The following is a 21,374-nucleotide window of genomic DNA, read 5'->3' as shown; positions in this document are numbered from 1 at the left end:
GCGGAAGGATACCCGGATGAGTGCGATGCTCATATACGCCCTGTAACCCCTTCTGCCGCCCAGGGGGCTCTCGGCAGAAGGCGGCGGAAGTTCCGCTCGCGCTCAAGTCTCCGCACAGGCTTTTCCTGGGGAACAGTTGAGTGGCTTCGCGCGGACTACTTCCCGCACGAAGCTAGTTCCGGCAGCAGCCATTCGGCTATTCGCTGCGTCCGCCACCGCCATTTCAGGAGCTGCCGTCTCAGCGCCTCTGGATCTTGAGTAGTCCCGTGTCGCCCGCTTCAGACGAGTGAGCCTCTTCTCACTCGCGGCCCTTCTGCTGCCTCCACCAGAGCTTCACCCGCCCCCTTTCCCGATGGCGACCTCCGTGGGGAACGTGGCCGACAGCACAGGTACTGTGGCCTGCCGCGCGGGGACGGGCGCGCCGGGGACCATCAGCGCTGCAGCCGCAGCCCTGCGGAGGCCGGGTCCTGCTTTGCCCGGAGCCGCACGGTAGCCTGCGCTCCCGCGGGGCTGCCGCTGCTTCGGCCTGAGTGCGGCTCTCTCTGCTCGCCGAGCCCGCTCCCCGTGGAACTTTCCAGAAGCAGTAGCATGGGTGAGGCGGGGGCTCTCGACGCGGCCCCTGCCGCCTTTGTGCTTGTTTCCCCTCACCTCTGTGCACTGACGGTCTGTCGCAGGCTGCCGGCGGTCTGGGTCTCTCCCGTCGGCGGGCGTGTGTCGGCGCTGCCCGGCCGCAGCCTGCGAGCCGTTCTTGGAGGAGCACGTCACGGTTAGTTCTTAGTGGGGTGCTCCCTTGGTGCTTGCTATATTTATCCGGCTGTCAGGTGACTGCGTTTTTGTGGAGGACGAACGGAACGTAAAAACGTGAGCCAAAATGCTCCAGAATCTTTCACTGCACTTAAGGAGCAGATCTTAACTGACCTGACATAGCGTAGAAGATATACTGCGCTTTTCTGGACAGCAATAAATAGTGCTCTAGATAAGGAAAGTAGCGTCCTGCATTTAGTTTACAGATACAGAACTTGAGGGGTTGGGTAGAGATGAGGAGAAATCTTACTTATTCCCTCTAGGGTAAAAAAAAAAAAAAAAAAGGTATTTTGCTTACTGAAAGGATGAAATGACAAAACGACAACACAGGTTTATTTCCCAGATATTTGAGGGTGTCTGTAACCAGAGGGAAGGTATGAAAAGTTGTAATGATGCCTAGGAAAGGTAGGTGAAAGATAAGCTTTATAGAAAAAGAAGATCGCAGTGCAGAGATGGGGCTGTGAAGGGTAATGGCAGTGATACACAAGTGGAGGTGGAGAGACCGATGGTATTTCGTTGCTCCATGACATTGTCACCTAGACGTCCTCATCCTGTTTGATCTGTGGAGGTGAGAAGTGTGTGCTTGGGGAGAGACCTGCGTGCCTCCTTAGCACCACTTCCCCCATGGAGATGGCAACTGTTTCTGGGCCTTGATTTTATCTAAATGTAAGGTTGAGTACGATCATACGATAAATGCTGTTAGAATGTTTTTCCTGGGTAAAAAATGGCGTTGGGCACATTTGTGATAGTTCTGCGTGGGTTATTTTGCTTGTATTCCATAGAAGTCACAGGAAAGGTCGTTGGCATAAGACATACTAGACTTGTCCAAGGTCATTGTCAAAGCATGTAGCACAAATTAGCCTAGGTACACAAATTCATGTATGTAAGGTTTGATAAGGGATTCCTTTGGCTGTGACTCTTCAATTATTTTCTTTAGAAATGGTTTCAGTGAACAACCTTTTATAGTTATGGATTATAAAACTTTGGGTTGTAGAACTCTTCTTCCAGCCAACTTTCCATTGAATGTTTGGCTTCTTTTGAAAATTGTGATAATGGCTGTCTACTTCATAGCTTTCAATGAACTTCTCAAGGGTAATTGCCCCCAGATATTTATTTAAAGGTAGATGACTGGTTATTTTATGCTGAGTGGTTAGTTTGCCTTGTGTCTTCTGAGGGGAATGGTTTTGTGAAGAGACTTGATGAAAGAAAATGGTAGTATTTCACTTATTGTTGCTTTTGTTAGCAGTTCTTATTCCCAAGTGTTAAATACAGGATTTCTACATCACCTTCCCTTTTGCAACTTGCAACTTCCGTTTTACTTTTTGCTTAAGTAGGCAAAATAAGATGCTTGGGCTATTTTTTTTTTTCCTTTTGCTTCCTTTTCGTTTTTTTGTTTAATACTGTTGGAATTTATAGCTACTCATTTGTGTCCTTGGGATGTGCTGTTTTCCTCTGTCCAGCTTCCCTGTATAGGTTTGTGCCATCAGCAGAACTAGAAAATGTAGACTGCCAGAGAGGGCCTAAACCTGTGTGGCTGCTAGGCAGAAGGAAGGGGTGAGGACTGGAGTGTTGGTATTCTAATATCATTATTAATATCAGCACCTTAGGCTTTTAATAAATGGTCTTTTCATTCTCATGTTGAATAAGAGTCATACCTGTTTATTGCCAGTGTGTTAAACCAGATACTGAAGTCCATGTTCCCTTAGGGTTTGGAAAACTGTCAAATTGATAAGCTCCAAGAAAACGAGAATCTAATCTTGATACTTGGTTGGTAACAAATGGCTTTGCTAGTTTTGACTTAGTGAGAAATAGTTTTAGCCCAGACAGTGACAATATACTGTCTGGTAAAACAACTTGTTACATCATACACTGTTTGCAATCTTACTTTCAAAACATGGTAGTGCTAAAAAGAGGCAATTTTGAAAATATCTTAAATAATTTACATCCATCTTAGTTTCATTAAGTGTATACTAGATAGTAACTTGGTACATCTCTTTGTGATTGTTTCGCTGTCTTTAAGTTTTCCAGAAGAATTGAAGAGTGTTGGAGGATTTTTGTACCTAACTGCAAAAATGTGTACTCAAGATATTGAGCTGCTTCTTTGGATTAGGAAGGATTTGTTTCATTTAAATTCAAAATTTTAAAACTGTAGGTCCAGGTGGGAAGGGTTTAATGAATGGAATTAAGTGACTGCAAAGTACTAGAAATACTTGACTTCAGGAGGAAAAAGGAGATACTTGCATTAATCGGACCTTTTTATAGTCATTGATATAAAGGCAGAATTTGAAGGTCATAACTTTTTTAAGATGCACAGTTGTGGTTTTTTCCAAGCTGCACATACCTATATTTTAATACCAATTCCTGTGTTGTAAGAAATTTTCTCTTCATATTTAAGGCTGCTTTGTCTAAAACAGGTGCTGTTTTATTTAAGTATTTTGTTCTTCACAATTATGTCTTAAATACTGAAACCATTTTGTCACTCCGGTTCCAGTTAAATTACAGAAACAACTCCTTTCCTGTATGTTGGCTATTTAATGGTTCCTTCTTTGGCTGGTTGCATAGTAATTAGTGTGTGTGTTTGTCTCTCAGGTGATTGTTTCAGGGCCAGGTTGTTTGGGTTTTTTTCTGTGAACCAATTTTTATCACAGAGAATGTAAGAGAATACCCATTGTTTTTGTTTGTTTGGGGTTTTTTTAAGGATTTTCACTACTGGCATAGCAGCGTTCTAATTTGTTCAAGTTGTTTGAGGTCTATCTGCTGTCCTTCATTTCCCTATTCATATTTTAGAACTTGTTTTTAATACTACAGAGCATAAGATTTTACAGTCCAGGGCTTTTGTGAGGAGAGTTGTTGTTCTGTTAGCAGCACTTCCACTGTTGAAACTAGATGATCTTTAAGGTCCCTTCCAACCCCTAATTCTGTGATTGTGGCTGGAGTCTCTTAAAATATATCTCACCTTAATGGAAAATGATTGACTTGCATATATTGAGTTGTTATAGTCTGCATGTTTCCTCTTTTTAGCTGATAAAGTCATGGACTTGCACACATAGTGTTAGAAATAGCATAGTAATTGGTTGGGGCTTAAAGATCTGAGAATTCAAACTCCTATATGCTGTATGTAGTGTTTTATGTAATTTCAGATATTTTCATCCTTCAGTTGTGTATACATTTTTCACTTTTATTTGTGTTTTGTTCACATTCTCTAACTTCTTATTTCCCCCCTTAAATGTTTTGATAATTCTCCAGAACCAACGAAACATATGCTTTCCTTCCAAGGGTTAGCGGAGTTGGCTCATCGTGAGTATCAGGCAGGAGACTTTGAAGCAGCAGAGAGACACTGCATGCAGCTGTGGAGACAAGAGCCTGATAATACTGGTGTGCTTTTATTACTGTCATCCATTCACTTCCAGTGTCGCAGACTGGACAGGTAGGAGACTTGAAGTGTTCTGTCAAGGTTTCTTGATAGTTTACACCTGTAATAGTATTGAGCATAGTTGACAAAAGTTCTCTTCTAATATTGATTTCTTTTTCTTAATTACTGAACAAGATACTGACTAACTTCAGGGCAGCAGTAAGAACTGCTCAGAAATTCTTTCTGCATTTTGTTAGGATAAGAGAAATAGAAATAGGAATCGGCAGCTTTACATGAAACAAAACATGTTGTCACTATTCTAACATGGTACACGTTAATTTTGGAGTGTCAGCAACACTCGTGTGTCCTGGAGGTATTAACATGTGTTAACAAAAGCTTGTTTATTTACTCAACCTGAAGCACAGGGTTTTGTGGTTTTGATTTTTTCAAGTTGCAAGACTGCTGGAAAATGGTGTAATTTATTAAGGTTTTTGTCATCTGAAAGTTGTCTCTATATTCCTTCTGCTTGCCTATTCCTGATCTTGCTTTCCGTGCATCAGGCGTTAACTTGTAGTGAATCTGTGTGTTGCTGTGTCCTGCTTCTTAAAAGGACTTACCAAGTGGAGCATTAACTTAAAGTATACAAATAGTGGAAGAGGCTTCACAGGATTTCTGTAGTTTTTTCTGAAGTGTGTCACATTCATACTTGGTGAGGTGACTTGAACCCTACTGATTGTAAATGAGAGTTGTCTGTCTTAAGTAGAATCTAAAATAGAGAGATGATAGGCAGATGATCTTTTATGCTAGGAGAAGCTGAAGACAGATTCTTTATGTCCAGATTTGTTGACTGTATGTTTTGCTCACCTAAACATGAAGTTTTATAAAGTAACTAGGTAAAAAGACAAACACCGAAAGTCAAGGGTGGGGTTTGTTTTGGCTTTCATTTTGCTAACTTGTCTAATTTTCTCCAGATCTGCTCACTTCAGCACTTTGGCCATTAAACAAAACCCACTGTTGGCTGAAGCCTACTCAAACCTTGGCAATGTGTACAAGGAGCGTGGACAGCTACAAGAAGCAATTGAACATTACAGACATGCACTGCGCCTCAAGCCGGATTTCATTGATGGATATATTAATTTAGCTGCTGCCCTGGTAGCAGCAGGTGATATGGAAGGAGCAGTACAGGCATATGTGTCTGCCCTTCAGTACAACCCTGTAAGTAAAGCTTTATTTTATAAGCAAAGTTCATACTCTAGTACTGTCCCAGCGCACACAAGTAGCAGGTTTCAAGGAACAAACAGGTGATAGCCCTTCCCTCTGTGCTGTGCCCAATGAACTTACAGATCTGCATAATACATATCTTGAGGACAGAGATCTGTGTGCCTCCTTAGCACCAATAAAAAATAGGGGCAGCTTCATATACTTATGTGTGGCAAAAGAACTTAAGTTGGTTGTGGGGGAGACATCTGTGTTTGGTTTTCTGAAGTTTTTTATTAAATACAGCTTTCTACTTCTTTACAGTTACATTTTTACACTACTAAAATCAGTAAGATTATCTGTTGGCTGTAGTGTTAGGACAACAAAACTAATTTACATTTGTGATTTGTTTATTATGAATTTAAAATAAGCTTTACAGGACTGGGGTGTTACTTTGCAAATTATCTGTGAAGACCTCTGGGGTGTCTGAAGTCCTGAAGCTGATAGTGTGACTTGCATTTTTCAGGACTTGTACTGTGTTCGTAGTGACCTGGGGAACCTGCTCAAAGCCCTGGGTCGCTTGGAAGAAGCCAAGGTAGGTGTTGGGTAGATTACATGTAAACTTGAACTTTGCACCAACTCCTCAAATCTGCGTTGATCTACAATCTGAGAAACTGCTGAAAACTGAAGGCACTGAAACACCACAGAGTAGTTGCAGGGCAAGACATGGCCTGTCCAGTGTTTAAAAGTTGTTTTAATTCAAGAAATGGAACATTACCAAGCCTTTCTGCTGAACTAGACTATCTGATAACATTCTGAAGTATTTGGCAGGGGCTCCATCATGCTCTTACCTGGAATTAAGTAACAGACCTTCATATCTGAGGCTTGCCTGCTGGTGACAAGCAGAGAGCCTGTGGGTAGCTCAAGGTCCCTGTACGATGCAGGTGGTATTGAAAAGGCTGCTCTTCTAAAGTCCTTTGTGGCTTGTAAGTGGAGAAGAAACTTACTCAAATGTTACCTTGTAATATTGGCTTTTAAGATTTTTATTCTTTTAACTTTTCCCTTCCCTTGATAGTGGAAGAAAGGCTAGTAAATAATCAATAGCTGCAGTATGCGAACCCCCTGAATATCTTCCCTCTTCCCTTCCCCAAAATAAAGAAATCAGAAGGACAAAGCTGGTTTGTTTGGGAAATGAACTGATCGAAAGAAAACGTGCTGTAGTGGAAAGGTGGCTTCTAGCAGTCTCGCGTTTCCTAAACTAAGAATTCGAACACCAAGATGAGTTTAAAATTCTTGGCATTTTAAAACTTGGATTGCATAAAGAAATTGTCTTGTTACAAGCCACCTTACGCGTCCGCGCTGCAGGGGTGAGGAGCGTGGAGAAATGGGAAACACTCTGGACTCCACGTCTGTCACTCCAAGCCCCACGCGCATGCTAAAAAGTGGAGTGTATGAACAGCGTAGCTGTCTGTTTGGCTGTAGCACCATTTGGGGAGGGAGGGTTTTGATCTTTACGGGGGGAATGGGAGTGCAGGTTCAAAGTTCATTATTTTTTTTTTATTTCTCTTAACTTGGATGTGCGTACCATCCTAGGGCAGTCTAATTGGTTTGGTCAGATCCAGGTTGAAAATACTTTGTAGCAGCATTTAGAATTTAAAGTCTTTTGGGACACTTGGTTCTCAGCCCACCAAGCGGACAGCTAACATGAATTGCACTTCACTGCAGCTTTAGTGTTACTGGTATAGGCCAAGACACTGCGCCTGCCTTAGGTTGCTGACTTCTTCATTTCAGAGCTCTGGAGACACCTAGTTTGAAAGTGTTATTCCGTTTTGTGAGAAGTTAATAAATGAGGACAAACATCTTGAGTAAATTGCAATGTGTTTCTTTGGTTATCAGTCCATTTGGAAGACCAAGCCAGCAGATTCCTTACAGTTGAACTAAAATTTCTTTGTATATATTTCAAAGCCTTTCTTCCAAAAAAAAAAAAGAAAAAAAAAAAAAGAAAAAAAGAAAAAAAAAATCCCTGCTGTATGGCCCTGATTAACCCTCTCCCTTCTGCATGTCTCCCTTGTTACAGACAGATTGTCCTCATTCCCATGTGTTAAGACATATCCAAAAAATGCAATTGCTTTGTTGAACTCTTACTAATGATCTTGTTTTATTTTCTCTCTTGTTTTTGGTTTTTCACCACTGATATTGTATTTAGAAGGTTTCAGGTGGGTGAAACCTCCTATTCCATGCGTAAGGTGCCTCGCTGAAGGGAGCTCGAGGCCTGGATCTAGGGCAGACACACACCTCCTCCTCCTCTTCCAGCAAGGAACGCACCGAAAAGTCACATGATGAGAAATATGGTAACGGGTTTGTAACTGCCACAGCAAAACCATTTGCCTCCATGCCTGAATCTTCTGTCTTGTGGCTTCAGAAACAGCTTAAAATATATAATTACAAGCAAGTAATATAAGAATATTTTATACTAGTAGCCACAGATTCTTTCAAAGAAATAAAGTAAAAGTAAATTAATTTTTTTTAAAGAAGTAATTGGAGATAGTTAATAGTAAAAGCTTCTAACTCTTCTGGTTGTTCATTTTTTTTCCTTTTTTCTTCTTTGTTTGGATTGCAGCGTTCTGCTCTTCTGATGATGCGCTGTGATCCTGCAGTAGCGCAAAGGCTGCGCAGCGGTAACGCGCGTTGCGTGCGATTAAAGCCCTCGTGAACGGTTGACTGGATAATTAATCTGTGATTGAGCGACTGCCCAAGTTCCAGGCTGTAGCCTTTTGGAAAAAAAATGGGTTGTAATGCATTTAGACTGCAGACATGAATTTCATATTTGAATTTATGTATGGGCCTGTCTGGTAGATTAATGGTTCTGGTTGGCCGTTCACTGGACCTAGGGGCAGTCAATGTAGCAAAGCAGTTGGCAGCGTTAGCGTGGCGCCGTGCTGTTTAGGATGCGCAGCGATTTCTCGCGCTTGCATTACAGGGACCTAAACCTTCGTGCAATCCTGTCATTTGAGGTTTTGAAGCTGCAGGTTATTAGACGTAACTGAAGAAACTAGGAAACAAGATGTGGACTGGGTATGTCATTTCACTTAACAAGAACAAGATGCGGACTGGGTATGTCATTTCACTTAACAAGAACAATTAAAAACAAAGGATGGCTTAATCTTTTCCAGTATTTTTTCTGATTTTTTTTTTTTTTTTTAACTAATTTCTAACTGGCTTAGAATACTTCAGTTTAGTATTTTATCTCCTAGCATAGTTTTTCAGTGGTCTTTTTTTGTTTGTTTCTGTGCACCTAAGCAGGTGTTTTCACTGAAGTACTTGGAATCATTTCTAAGACCATTTCTGTGGTGACCTGGTGTCTAAAGGGCATGTTAATATCACCAGCATAACTGAAAAATGGTTGGCTTGCACCTGGGTTTTGGTTTGCGCTGGCGCAGGATCAACAGCAGTTTGCAGCGCATTAGTTTTGGCGCAAGCTAGCCTATACTGCAGGATCACTTTTGGCTGGTTAGAGAAGGCATACTAACAATTATTTTTCTCATTTTTTTTTCTTTTTACAAATATTCCCCTTCCCTTGTATCTCTCTTTAACTGTTCCAAGGCCTGTTACTTAAAAGCAATTGAGACTCAACCAAACTTTGCAGTGGCTTGGAGTAATCTTGGCTGTGTTTTCAATGCCCAAGGAGAAATTTGGCTTGCTATTCATCACTTTGAAAAGGTAACTTCTGCTAAGCTGGTCAGCATTGCTGCTAGATTGTAATGTATGTGCAGTTGTCTGCTTGTAGAAAATATAAATATTTTGATAAGTAGAGAACTTCTTGTGATCCTGTTAACATCTTCTGTTTGGTTTTGTTGAGGGTTTCTTGTTGTTTCTTGGTTTTACTTCCAGAGATTCAGACTGTCTGTATGCCACTAGAGAGATGTGTTTAGAGTCAGCCTGGGAATTTCACACACATTTCAAATATTAAAAAAATCATTGTCATTTTACAGTCCTTTTCCAGAATAATTTTTTAAAAAATTAATGGCTAAAATGTTTTGCATGTTTCATGCGTGAAAGGGAGAAACAGCTTTTCTTGCTTAAAGTAATTTTTCATTGATTTTGTTTCAGGTGTTACTGTCCCGTGAATAACTGAGGAGAACAATTTTAAGTGAAACACTAATTCTTTTTCTCTAGGATTCTTTTTCCCCCATTATTGTTTCAGACTTTTTTAGATTGGTGTCATCAACATGTTGTGTGATATCTTCTAGTTAGTGTCCAGTTAGCATCTTAATTCAGTTTGTACTTGTCTCAAGTATCAAAAATAAGATCTGAAATTGTATTTAAGATGTGGTGGATGGTTTCTGGTATTCATGATTTAAGACCCACAAAAATAATTTTGCATGCATAGGTTTGTTTTTTTCTATCTTTGTCTACTTAGCAACTGGTTATTAAGTATTTTAATTTAGAAATAGTGGTTCCTGGGAGACTTAAGAGTTTGACCTTTGAAGAAATAATGTCCTTCATTACTGCATCTTCTGTGGCTTAATAGGTTCTTAAGGTTTCTGATAAATTTTTTTTAGTTTTGACGGGAATTAAAAATGTTTTCTTCTTCTTAAGTGGCCTACTGAATTTGCCTTGCACTTTTTTTGTTTTTGTGAAACCATCTATTTTCCTGAGCTGCTAAAGTTTTAAAATGCTATGTTGTTTTTGCAGTAGATAATGTGTATGCATCGGGTTTTTTAGGGTTTTCTCCCTTAAAAACAAATTAAAAGCAGCATAGCATAGGTAGGCAGGTGTGTTGTAAGGACAGTCAGCCTTACATGAAATAAGTAATTAATTCTTAATTAATTCTTAATTCTGCAGTAGTTCCAACTGAATAGGTAAGAAAAGGAATAAATTTGAAGGCAGTGTATGCTGTCGTTTTCACGCATAAGTAACTGGTGCTCTGTGATTTATGTAACTTGCTTATTGATAAAGTCTCAAATACTTGTAGATGTGGTTTGTCAAATTAAAAAAAAAAAAAAGGCAACAAACCCTCTCCCCCTGCAGGTTTCATAAAGAATGTTTTTGTGTTAATGCTCAAAACTGTTACTTAAAAAATATTTTCAGGCTGTAACACTTGACCCAAATTTTCTGGATGCTTACATCAATCTGGGAAATGTCCTGAAAGAGGCGAGGATATTTGACAGGTAAGCAGATAAATTCTGTTGCACTGTGGCCTGTCAGATTTATCAAGATTTCAGTTTGCTCTGTGGATGATTGTTTACCTCCTTTTTTTTCCTGTTGCAGAGCTGTAGCAGCTTATCTACGAGCCTTGAGTTTGAGTCCAAATCATGCAGTTGTGCATGGCAACCTTGCCTGTGTGTATTATGAGCAAGGACTTATAGACCTGGCAATAGACACCTACAGGAGAGCTATTGAACTACAACCCCACTTCCCTGATGCCTATTGTAACTTGGCCAACGCCTTGAAGGAGAAAGGCAGTGTAAGTACTATTGTTTTTCCTTTTAAAAATTTTTAAGAGTACAGTGAATGTTTATTTTAGACACCACATATCACAAGCTTTATGAAGATGGGATGTTACTCTCATTCAGCTACTTATAAGGAAAAATAATTGTGGAAATCACTAGCTTGAACCTGTTTAAAAGTAGCTATATGATGATTTCTCATAACCAGTGCTGTTAAACACTGCCATATTAAGTGTCCCTTTTTTTTTTGAAGGTGGTAGAAGCAGAAGAATGCTACAATACAGCTCTTCGACTTTGTCCCACTCATGCAGATTCTCTCAACAATCTGGCAAACATCAAACGGGAACAGGGAAATATTGAGGAAGCTGTCCGACTGTATCGGAAGGCTCTTGAGGTACAGTGGAATTAATACAGCAGAGATGTTGTGTTTTTCTACTTTTTCTCTTCATAAGTGGAGGAGAGTCTGTTCAGAGACCCAAGTCGTACAAAAAGAAAGAGTAGGAAATGTGCAAGTATTTTTTTTCTTTGACGTGGTCCACTTGGTGCATTTTAGAGACAGATTCTATTTTTCTTCCAGGTGTTTCCAGAGTTTGCTGCTGCACATTCAAATTTAGCAAGTGTTCTGCAGCAGCAGGGGAAGTTACAGGAAGCTCTGATGCATTACAAAGAAGCTATTAGGTAAATGAATACTATTTGTAATAGTCCCAGCATTTCATAACAAGAAGGTGTCAGATTGTACAGAAAGTGACTTGCAGTAGTGTATTTTAATTCAGAGTGTTGCTTTGCAAAGCAAAGATTCTGAGCAATGAGTTTCTCATGGGAACAGGAGCTTTTATTGTTCATGACACACTATCTTTTTTTCTCAGGATCAGCCCCACATTTGCAGATGCTTATTCCAATATGGGAAATACTTTAAAGGAGATGCAGGATGTTCAGGGAGCTCTACAGTGCTACACCCGTGCCATTCAGATAAACCCAGCTTTTGCTGATGCCCACAGCAACCTGGCTTCTATTCACAAGGTAGCACATACAAATGATTCACTCTTAGAATACAGTGGGGCACTGTAAGTACTTACCAGAGTGTGTTTTTTACCTGCTGACTCATTTCTTTGTCTTCACAGGATTCGGGGAATATACCAGAAGCCATTGCTTCTTATCGCACTGCTCTGAAACTGAAACCTGATTTTCCAGATGCTTACTGTAACTTGGCCCACTGTTTGCAGGTGAGGAAAGAGGGGGCTTTGGTTGTCATTCATAAGGTTCCTCTGCAGCAGATGCTAAGCTGTATCACCTCAGCCATTGTTAAATTTAAATGTAAAGAGTAGTCTTAAGACCTCAATCAGAAAATGAAATTACACAGTCATAAGTATTAGTTAATGAAGTTCTCACTTTTGGAAGAGGCATAAGTCTATAAACTTCAGAAATAATCTGATACAGATCAAAGAAAGCTTTTGTCATATTACTTTATTTTTTCTTCTTTCTAGATTGTCTGTGACTGGACAGACTATGATGAAAGAATGAAGAAGCTGGTTAGCATTGTAGCTGATCAACTGGAGAAAAACAGACTGCCTTCTGTCCACCCACATCATAGTATGCTGTATCCCCTTTCTCACAGTTTCAGGAAGGCTATTGCTGAGAGGCATGGAAATCTGTGTTTGGACAAGGTAGGAAGTTACAGACAGATCAGTTGTGTTTTTGCCTGTTTGTACTGAAAATCTAATACATTGTTACCCTTTATAAGGTTTCTGAGTCACTGACCTGTAGAGATACAGGACATAGCTTTTACCTAGTAAAACAGGTCCAGGCAGCTGGATGATAGTATTTCTTAAAATCTGGTCTTTTCCAGCATCCATAGTACTTGGAACCTGAGCTTGCCTCTATGTGAATCCTTGCTGGAACATGTGAGCTTTGTGTTTGGCTCATGATTTCCAAATGCACTTGCTTTAGTGCTGATGGCAGAGATGTGTACAGGGGTGATGCTTGAATGTTTATTGTGATTCTCTTTTGGAGTACTTCAAGTAGAACAGATTCTTCTCTTGCTGTAATTACTTAACTGCCATTTCCATGTACCTCTGACTGCCAAGAGTGCAGTTGCAGTTAATTGGAAATTCTGTAACTAAAATTTGATGCAGCTTCTTTTCCTGTTCAACCAAACAGTTGTAGCTCTTGACTGTTGGCTTGAGAAGGTTGAGTCAGACTGCTTGAGCACATTGCTAGTTAGTTGGAAATAGTCAGTGGAAGGATCTGATGAGCTAATACAAGGATCTCAGACTTCAGAAAATAACAGCTTTCAAACTAGTTTGTCTTCATAGTGTAAAATCATGTCAGTGATGGTGGCTACAAATTGCTGCCTGGGGAAGATAGTGTAAGAACACAAAGGTTGCTGCAGTGCTTCACAGGAATACTGTTACTGTCACAGCTGGCTAGAACTTCCTAGTCATAGTGCTGTGGTACCAGTATATTTAATTATCAGTCTGGAATGCTTCAAAAGTAAACAGGTGGAAAAAAAGAAATACTAACTTTCAGTAGTGATACCTGTCTTTAACTGGCTGAATGTAGGTATGTGACATAACAGTTTGTGGAGATTGACACTTGGAGTACAGGTTTGAAATAACAGATGCCCACATACCACTTACTTGAATGTGGAATAGGGCTAGTTCTGCAAACTCACAGGGGTTTTCTTTGTCCTGTTTAGCATTTGGGTTTTGTTCCTGAGTTTTTATTAACAGTTATGTACATTTTCTTGACAGATTAATGTTCTTCACAAGCCACCTTATGAGCATCCCAAGGATTTGAAGGCCAGTGAAGGTAGACTTCGTATTGGCTATGTGAGCTCTGATTTTGGAAACCATCCAACCTCACACCTTATGCAGTCAATCCCAGGCATGCACAATCCAGACAAATTTGAGGTAAAAATACAAATGTTATACTTAGATCTGTAAATACAGCTACAAGTGGCACTTTCCTTTTGCTTGGTGCAGGCAGGTAAACTAGGGAAGGGCAGATTTTGTTTTTTTTTTTTTTCTAGGATGTTTTTTTCTGCTTGGTGGCTTTTTTTTTCTTTTTATGTGTTGAAGAGCTTTTTAGCCTGAGTCATCTTCCTTTTCCAATATGAAGTGTTTTTTAGAAAGTAGGTAGATCAGATACCTGTTGTTTTTTTAATTACTGTAGGTAGAATTTATGAGCAAAGGTAAGTTTGTTTTGTTCTTGTTTTTCTTTATGCTTCAGCTGCTGTTCTTTGAGTAGATGTGCTTCAACATCAAGCTGTTACTGTCTGGTTACTCCTAATTTACAGATACGTATCTGGTTTTTGTTCTCTCTGCTGCTGTTTTTTTTACATTATTTTTTTCTCTTGGATACTGGAATCACACACACAAGATAAGTCTGGCTTCTGCATCTAAAAAAAGAAATGACACACCACTACATATACTCCAGAAGGAGATATAATATATTAGCGACGCAAATAAATAGTTACATCTGTATTTATTTGAGTGTTATGTTAAGGGATTGAGTTGGTAAACAGAACTGATTCCCAGTTACATTGTTTCCCCCATGGCTGTTCAAATTACCTTGGCTTTGAGCTATTGCTTTCCAAGACATGAGAATTTGCTTGTCTTTTTAAAGGCTTGTAAGTCTGTCCTTCTTGAAAAAGTGGTTTACATTAATCAGTTTTTGTTCAGTTTGTTTTGGTTTTGTTTCTTTCCTCTTAACCTTGCTTTCTCCTGTTCATGGAGGCTTTGTAGTCTGAAATCCTTGTTGTAGAGTTGCATGCTTGAGTTGTGTGTGACTATGAAGCAGGTTTTTCATGAAGCAAATTGGTGGTCCATTGTGGGGAGAGTACCATTTAACCTTGAATCAGATCAAGACAAAAGGCAATCTTATATCTATATTTATGAAGCTCTACAGAGTAATGCTTTTGTCCTGCAAGATGGTAAATTCTCTGCATATTTGTTCTGTTTTTTATGTGCTAGGTCAGCTAAAGATGCCTGGTTACATAACCTGTAAACCTTGAGTTTGTCTATTTGACAACCTCACTTGCAGTTTCTTAGTCACTCTTCAAAGAATATGTTAAAAAGCTTCCCTAAAGCTTAGCTTGTCTATTCAACCTGTTACAATTATGATCCTCAGTAATTGGAAATTCAAAGGGGACTTGTAAAAGGGGTTCTTTGACAATATAACAAATGGATTTGCATAAGCATTGAAATTACCTTGCACTGATGAAACATTGTGGATATGTCTGTACAAGGTGGCAGTGCTGTTCTCCAGCACCAGAACAAGCTAAAACTGGAGCAAATGCACAATGCCCTTTTATTACTTGTTTTTTTTACTTTGTCAACTGGCAAATGCTACACACATAAAATAATCTGTATAAAACTACATATAATTTTGCTAATAATTTATAATTGCAATACCATGTGTTTTATTGAAATGCTATTTTGTTGACAAGTTATTAGATATACTCCATTTTGGTGCCTCATATTTTAGGTGTTCTGTTATGCCCTGAGTCCTGATGATGGTACAAACTTCCGTGTAAAAGTCATGGCTGAAGCAAATCATTTCATTGACTTATCTCAGGTGAGGTTTTTTTTGTATGTTGACCTTTTAGCAAACTTAAAAGAGGTAAGCCTGTAATTTTGAACTGAAACATTTTCATTTGCTTGAGGTTTCTTTTGTGGTCCATTTGTGATGTTTTTCTGTATGAAGTGCTGATCTTGGCAACACTAGGTATCACTCTTTAATGTGCAGAAGCAACCCTCAGGTACTGCATTTACACTTTGTCTGCAACTGCTTACATGTGTCTGGCAAAATTAGGTTTTTCTTGGCTTTAGCTTTTTATTATTTTATTTATTTGTTTATTTATTTATTTTTGGTGAGTTGAGGACTTGCACCTTTGTAAAACCAGACGTAAAGAGATTACAAGTCTCACCTAACTAAATCATGCAGTTGACATCCATTGGTACACTTGTGACTAACCACATTTATTACTGAAAGACTAAAACCACATTTTATGTATTTATTCTTCAGATACCATGTAATGGAAAAGCAGCAGACCGCATCCATCAGGATGGGATACACATTCTCATTAATATGAATGGCTACACTAAAGGAGCCCGAAATGAATTATTTGCCCTGAGACCAGCACCTATTCAGGTAACTAAGTTAGTGGGCTCTGTATATCCAGAAAATGGCTTCTGAGTAGGAATGATTTTCTTCTGGCAGACTGGAAAGAATACTGAAGGCTGAGCAAGTGAGAGACTTCTTAGGGCTTAGCATATGTGAGGATCATTCTGTTGAAGCTAAGTAGTTTGTTTGGCTTTTTGGTTTTGTTTTTTTTTTAAATGTGCTTTATGGGCAGTTGGCTGTGTCCTGAAAGAGAGCTTTAATTATGTGAGGTTTGTGTGTACCACTGGCTTGGTTGCATTAGTGAGAACCAAGAACTGAAGCAGTTTTGAAAATGAGCTGTTGAGTTTTAATTTCTTTAGACTTGGTGAAATTCTAGCTAGAATAATTCTGAATCAGTGTCAGAGTTGGATTTTTTTTTTTAATTTGGGTTTTTTAAAATGCCTATGGAAAGAGAGTGGCAGAAGCCTGGAGCAGAGTTACTCCAGGCTGCCAGAGTCTCAGCTAAGAGAAACTGTAATCACTGATGGTTTGTATTCTGCCTGTAGCTGTATGTAGTTGGATACTTTGGACATTTGGTTGAGGGATCAATTTTAGAACATCCTTGAACTGCTTGCTGTCTCAGTAATGAAAGTTTGGGGTTGCTCTTCAGTTGAAGTACAAGAACGAACTTGAATTTGTTGGTGGAAAATTAAATGTGTTGATTTTTACTACTTTTTTTTTTTTTTTTTTTTTTTTTTAACTTCCTTTATTTTTGCAATGCACCTGGGACTGAAGCCTTGCTTACTTGGTTTTTTTTAGGCCATGTGGCTAGGGTATCCTGGAACCAGTGGGGCATTGTTCATGGACTATATCATCACAGACAAAGAAACTTCCCCAGTTGAGGTGGCTGAGCAGTATTCAGAGAAATTAGCATACATGCCAAACACTTTCTTTATTGGAGATCATGCCAACATGTTCCCCCATTTAAAGGTATGTAGGAAGACAGGAAAAGTTAAAGGTTTTTTTCATCACTGTCTTTATAAAATGGCATGTAGATATACTTGTTAGGGGATCTTGTAACAACTTTAAAACTTCTTTTTAACAGAAAAAAGCAGTCATTGATTTCAAGTCCAATGGTCATATTTATGATAACAGAATTGTTTTGAATGGCATTGACTTGAAGGCTTTCCTTGACAGTCTCCCTGATGTCAAGATTGTTAAGGTGAGAGCTACTCCTCAGAGTGTTCATTCTTGGGGTCTGAAGGTGGTACTTTCTCTGATGCTTATCTGATTTATCTTAGATGAAGTGTCCTGATGGTTGTGACAATGCAGATGGTAATGCTGCCCTCAGTATGCCAGTCATTCCTATGAACACAATTGCAGAAGCTGTGATTGAGATGATTAATCGTGGGCAAATTCAGATAACTATCAATGGATTCAACATCAGTAATGGATTAGCAACTACTCAGGTGAGGGGTTCAAGATGCTCTTCTCTTGGCTTTTATGTTAAATCTCTGTTCTAATGTAACAATAGCAAACTCCAACCCAAGTGTCATCTTCTGCCATGCTGATTTGTTTTGTTCTCGTAATGAAGGAAAGGTGCACATGTGTTAAAATCCACAGATGTACTGTTATCTTTCCCTCCAAAGAGAGTGGAATTATATCATGAAGTTCCTGAAGTCCAAAGGAGTTTAATCTTGTTGCATGAAGAAGGCACTTGTTTTTTCAGAAATCGAAGGCAAGATTTCCTCATGCATCTTCTAAGGAGTAGAGCACAGGCACAAAGACACTCAGTGTTTTGTACCTTGGTAGCTGCAACATTGTTACCTGCATACCAGTTTAAAGTAGACAGTTCTGGTTTTATGTAAGAAAACAAAAGATATGCTTATAATTTGGATGCCAGCAAATCTTGCAGTGTCCCTCAAGGAAGTAGGGCATAGGCTTGTTGACTGCACTTCCAGTGTTCCAATAGCTGTTGTTTTGTTTTTCATTAGATTAACAACAAAGCAGCAACTGGTGAAGAAGTTCCACGAACTATAATTGTTACTACACGTTCTCAGTATGGCTTACCAGAAGATGCTGTTGTGTACTGTAACTTCAATCAGCTGTATAAGATTGATCCTTCCACTTTACAGATGTGGGCTAATGTGAGTATCTGTATCTAATACAAAATCTAGGGTCAGACTTCTGGAACATATTCAGAAGCATGCAACTTAAGACTAACTGTTCTGTGGAAAACATTGACACTGACCCATTTGAATCCTTACAGTGCTCAGAATATAGATTTTTTTTATATATATACACATTTTTTTATATATACACATCACATATATATATATATATATATATATATATAAAAATAGAATGCATAACTTTTTACATTGATGGCAAATGTCAGATGCCAGTGAGAAAAAACATCTTGGACAGCTTAGGTGTGCTGGTTCTCCATGGTGAAATAAGTTTGATCTTCCCTAGTCAGCACAGTTAAGTGGTAACTGGCCTTGGTGGTATGTGGATTGATAGCTCTGGGCACTGATTGTCTGCATTGTGGGCAATTTATAGTACCTTGCTGAGAGTTAGTTTAGGAGTAATTTTTTTATATTAAATAGCATAAATAGATGGTATCGTGAATTTCAGGATGTACTGCTTTGTGAAGTATTGTTCAGAGTTGTTGTCTTAATGGTATAACAAATGCAGTCCTAGTTATTCCACTCAAAATGGTGATACATTTTTTTCCTACTCTTTACTTCAGAAGGTTGAAGTATTCAGCGACTATGCCTTTTGCTTACTCTTGGTATGTGGTAATTTCTTACTAAAAAATGTTTCTGGCCAAACTTTCTGTATTTGCTGCTTTATTTTTGTTTAGATCCTAAAAAGAGTTCCAAACAGTGTGTTGTGGCTGCTACGCTTCCCAGCTGTAGGAGAACCCAATATTCAGCAATATGCACAAAACTTGGGTCTTTCCCAAAACCGAATCATCTTTTCTCCTGTTGCCCCCAAAGAAGAACATGTGAGGAGAGGGCAGTTGGCTGATGTCTGTCTGGACACTCCGCTTTGCAATGGGCACACAACTGGAATGGATGTACTCTGGGCTGGGACTCCAATGGTCACAATGCCAGGTATTACAGTGAGGAACCTGCAAAGAGCACATAGATTTGAATTTTATTAATTTTTAATAAAAGCTAGCAAGCTCAATGACTTTGCCTCTTGTAGAGGTACAAGGAAAGTAACTCATGCTCTGCAGTATATTACTTTATAAGCTTACTCCTGTTATCAATTGCTTTGGTGGTTTTTGGTTTTGTTTGTTTGTTACAGGCGAGACTCTTGCATCACGAGTTGCTGCCTCCCAGCTTACTTGCCTGGGTTGTCTTGAGCTCATTGCAAAAAGTAGACAGGAATATGAGGATATTGCTGTGAAACTGGGAACTGATCTGGAATAGTAAGCAAACTTGTACTATATAATGTGGCAATATCAGAAATGTAAAGTGCTGTATTTGGGCACAGAGCTGAGAGTTATCAGGAGTTTTAACCTTACAGTTGAAATTTCAAGTAGCTAGGCTACTCATCTAGAGGTCCTCATCTAGAGGCTTCTTGTCTTGAAGTTATCTCAGCTTCTGCTTTTACAATAAATTTAACAGCACTCCCAAACAAGTAACAGTGCTTCCTGTTTGAAGGAATGCTCATGTGCAGGCTGTTGTGCAGTAAAGCGCAAGATAGTTCACTTTTTTTGTTTCTAAATTTAATGTTAGCACTTTGACACTTACTGCAAAGGTAAAATTGCACTGTATAATGATACTGCAGTAAAGATAATGGAACAGATTAATATGTGAGTGTCATGGCTCTTCTGAGTTGAAGTGGCCATGCTGGTCTGTATCAGAAATAATGAGGGGATGAAATAGCAGTAAGAATTTGATGGAAGTGGGGGGGGCAGATATATTTTTTTAAATGGTTGTAGTGCCAGTTCTGGGTTAGCTGAAAATAATGTTAAAAGTAAATGGTTATTATAAAGTGTTTGGAACCTCTTGTGACTGCTTTAACTCTTTTTGTAGCCTGAAAAAAATACGTGGCAAAGTCTGGAAGCAGAGAATATCCAGTTCTTTGTTCAACACGAAACAGTACACAATGGACCTGGAGCGGCTTTATCTTCAGATGTGGGATCACTATGCTGCTGGCAACAAACCAGACCATATGATTAAGCCAGTAGAGGCCAGTGACTCTGCGTGAAGAGAGACTGTGTGTGCCCACCCAAAACTCTCCAGAAACTGAGCCTCTCAAACATTTCTGCAGAAATGATGAGCTAAAAACTGTGCATTTCTACTTGATCTGCCTGGTACTCTGTGGCTGAAGTAATACATGATGTTGATTAAAGCACAGCCAGACTTACTTCTTGCATGATAGGGAAAGACTCTGTAGAGCCTGGGATCCTTTTATTCCATGAGTAATTGGAATGGGATTGAGCCATGTACATGTGAGCCTGTGTGTATGAACGGCATAGTGGTTGCTAGGGGAAGTTTAAACTGCCCAACCAATTATAATTTCATGGGTTGATATAATCATCTTATGAATCTCCTTTTATGTGGATTGGAACTTGGAACATTTTAACATTTATTTTGGGTACTCCTCTTGATATATGTGTGGTTCTCCCATGACAAGATTTCCAGCTAGTGAGTGTTGCTCCCTGCATTAATTTCTAAACTGTGGACTGGAAGGGCGTATTTGCTGGTGTAGTCTTTTTTTATAGGTTTTATAAACCACTTGAGCCTATATCAGCCTTTTAATGTTTGACCTCTGTTTTGGAGCTCTCTGTAAACTGTTGGTTTAGGTAAGGACTCTGGTTTTGGGTTTTTTTGTTTGTTTGTTTGTTTTGAAGCTTCTCCAGTAGCTCACTTTATTGGCTTCATGATGGCAGCTCATATTCTGTTGAAAACCCAAATTTGATTTGAAATTAATTCTCCCTACAGGTAAACAAAAACTGGTGCCAAATTACAGATCTTTCAGGAATGATTGTTAATTATGTATAGAAGTGCAGTCCTAGGTGCTGTAGCAAAGACTTAAAAAAAAAAAATAATAAAGCTTTGGTTTGCCAGTTTGATTAGTTTGACCAGCATTTCACATTTGCTGCTGCCCTGCTGCTGTCAAAAAAGTCCTCTGACCTTTGGCTTTCATCTTCCTTTCTGAATTTTTATTTTAAATAATGCTGTTTATTTTAGCAGAAATAATCCCAGGTTGACGTAGATCTCATACACAGAGGTTTGGTTCTACTAGGTTAGACTAAATCCATCCAAAAGTGAAAGCTCTCTTGTGTGTGCATTGTTAATTCAGAAGGATTTGGAGCCTCACAGAAGCTTGTTTCTTCTGACCTTCACAGTGCTGTCATCTCAGGTCACTCCGTAGAAACTTGAAGTCCAAAGCCTGTGTCTAAGTGAGTATTTTAGTTTTGAATAGGCAATAGCAGTACTCCCCAACTC

The 21,374-nt window shown here is 39.2% G+C and overlaps 1 protein-coding gene across 5 annotated transcripts; it reads left to right on the top strand.

The window, feature by feature from the left end:
- Positions 1–75: 75 nt before the first annotated feature.
- Positions 76–20,998, top strand: OGT (O-linked N-acetylglucosamine (GlcNAc) transferase). Of its 5 annotated transcripts, none has more exons than XM_071758009.1 (22): positions 76–389; positions 4,051–4,231; positions 5,128–5,371; positions 5,880–5,948; positions 8,957–9,073; positions 10,445–10,524; positions 10,625–10,820; positions 11,057–11,197; positions 11,381–11,481; positions 11,670–11,823; positions 11,925–12,026; positions 12,288–12,467; positions 13,554–13,712; positions 15,289–15,378; positions 15,829–15,954; positions 16,726–16,896; positions 17,012–17,128; positions 17,208–17,375; positions 17,901–18,053; positions 18,773–19,025; positions 19,222–19,345; positions 19,956–20,998. In XM_071758009.1, exons 1-22 carry the CDS (start codon positions 353–355, stop codon positions 20,128–20,130), a joined length of 3,138 nt encoding a protein of 1,045 aa, XP_071614110.1. In that variant the 5' UTR covers positions 76–352; the 3' UTR covers positions 20,131–20,998. The 5 variants fall into 5 exon arrangements, with proteins under 5 accessions (XP_071614110.1, XP_071614111.1, XP_071614109.1 ...); XM_071758010.1 differs by having other exon boundaries at positions 77–389; positions 4,081–4,231; XM_071758008.1 differs by lacking the exon at positions 76–389 and adding an exon at positions 396–766 and having other exon boundaries at positions 4,081–4,231.
- The last annotated feature ends 376 nt before the right edge of the window (positions 20,999–21,374 follow it).

The sequence above is a fragment of the Heliangelus exortis genome, chromosome 14, assembly GCF_036169615.1.
Source record: "Heliangelus exortis chromosome 14, bHelExo1.hap1, whole genome shotgun sequence".
Classification (NCBI taxonomy): Eukaryota; Metazoa; Chordata; class Aves; order Apodiformes; family Trochilidae; genus Heliangelus; species Heliangelus exortis.
Note: the sequence above shows the minus strand (reverse complement) of the source record. Positions and strands in the feature narration are given on the sequence as shown.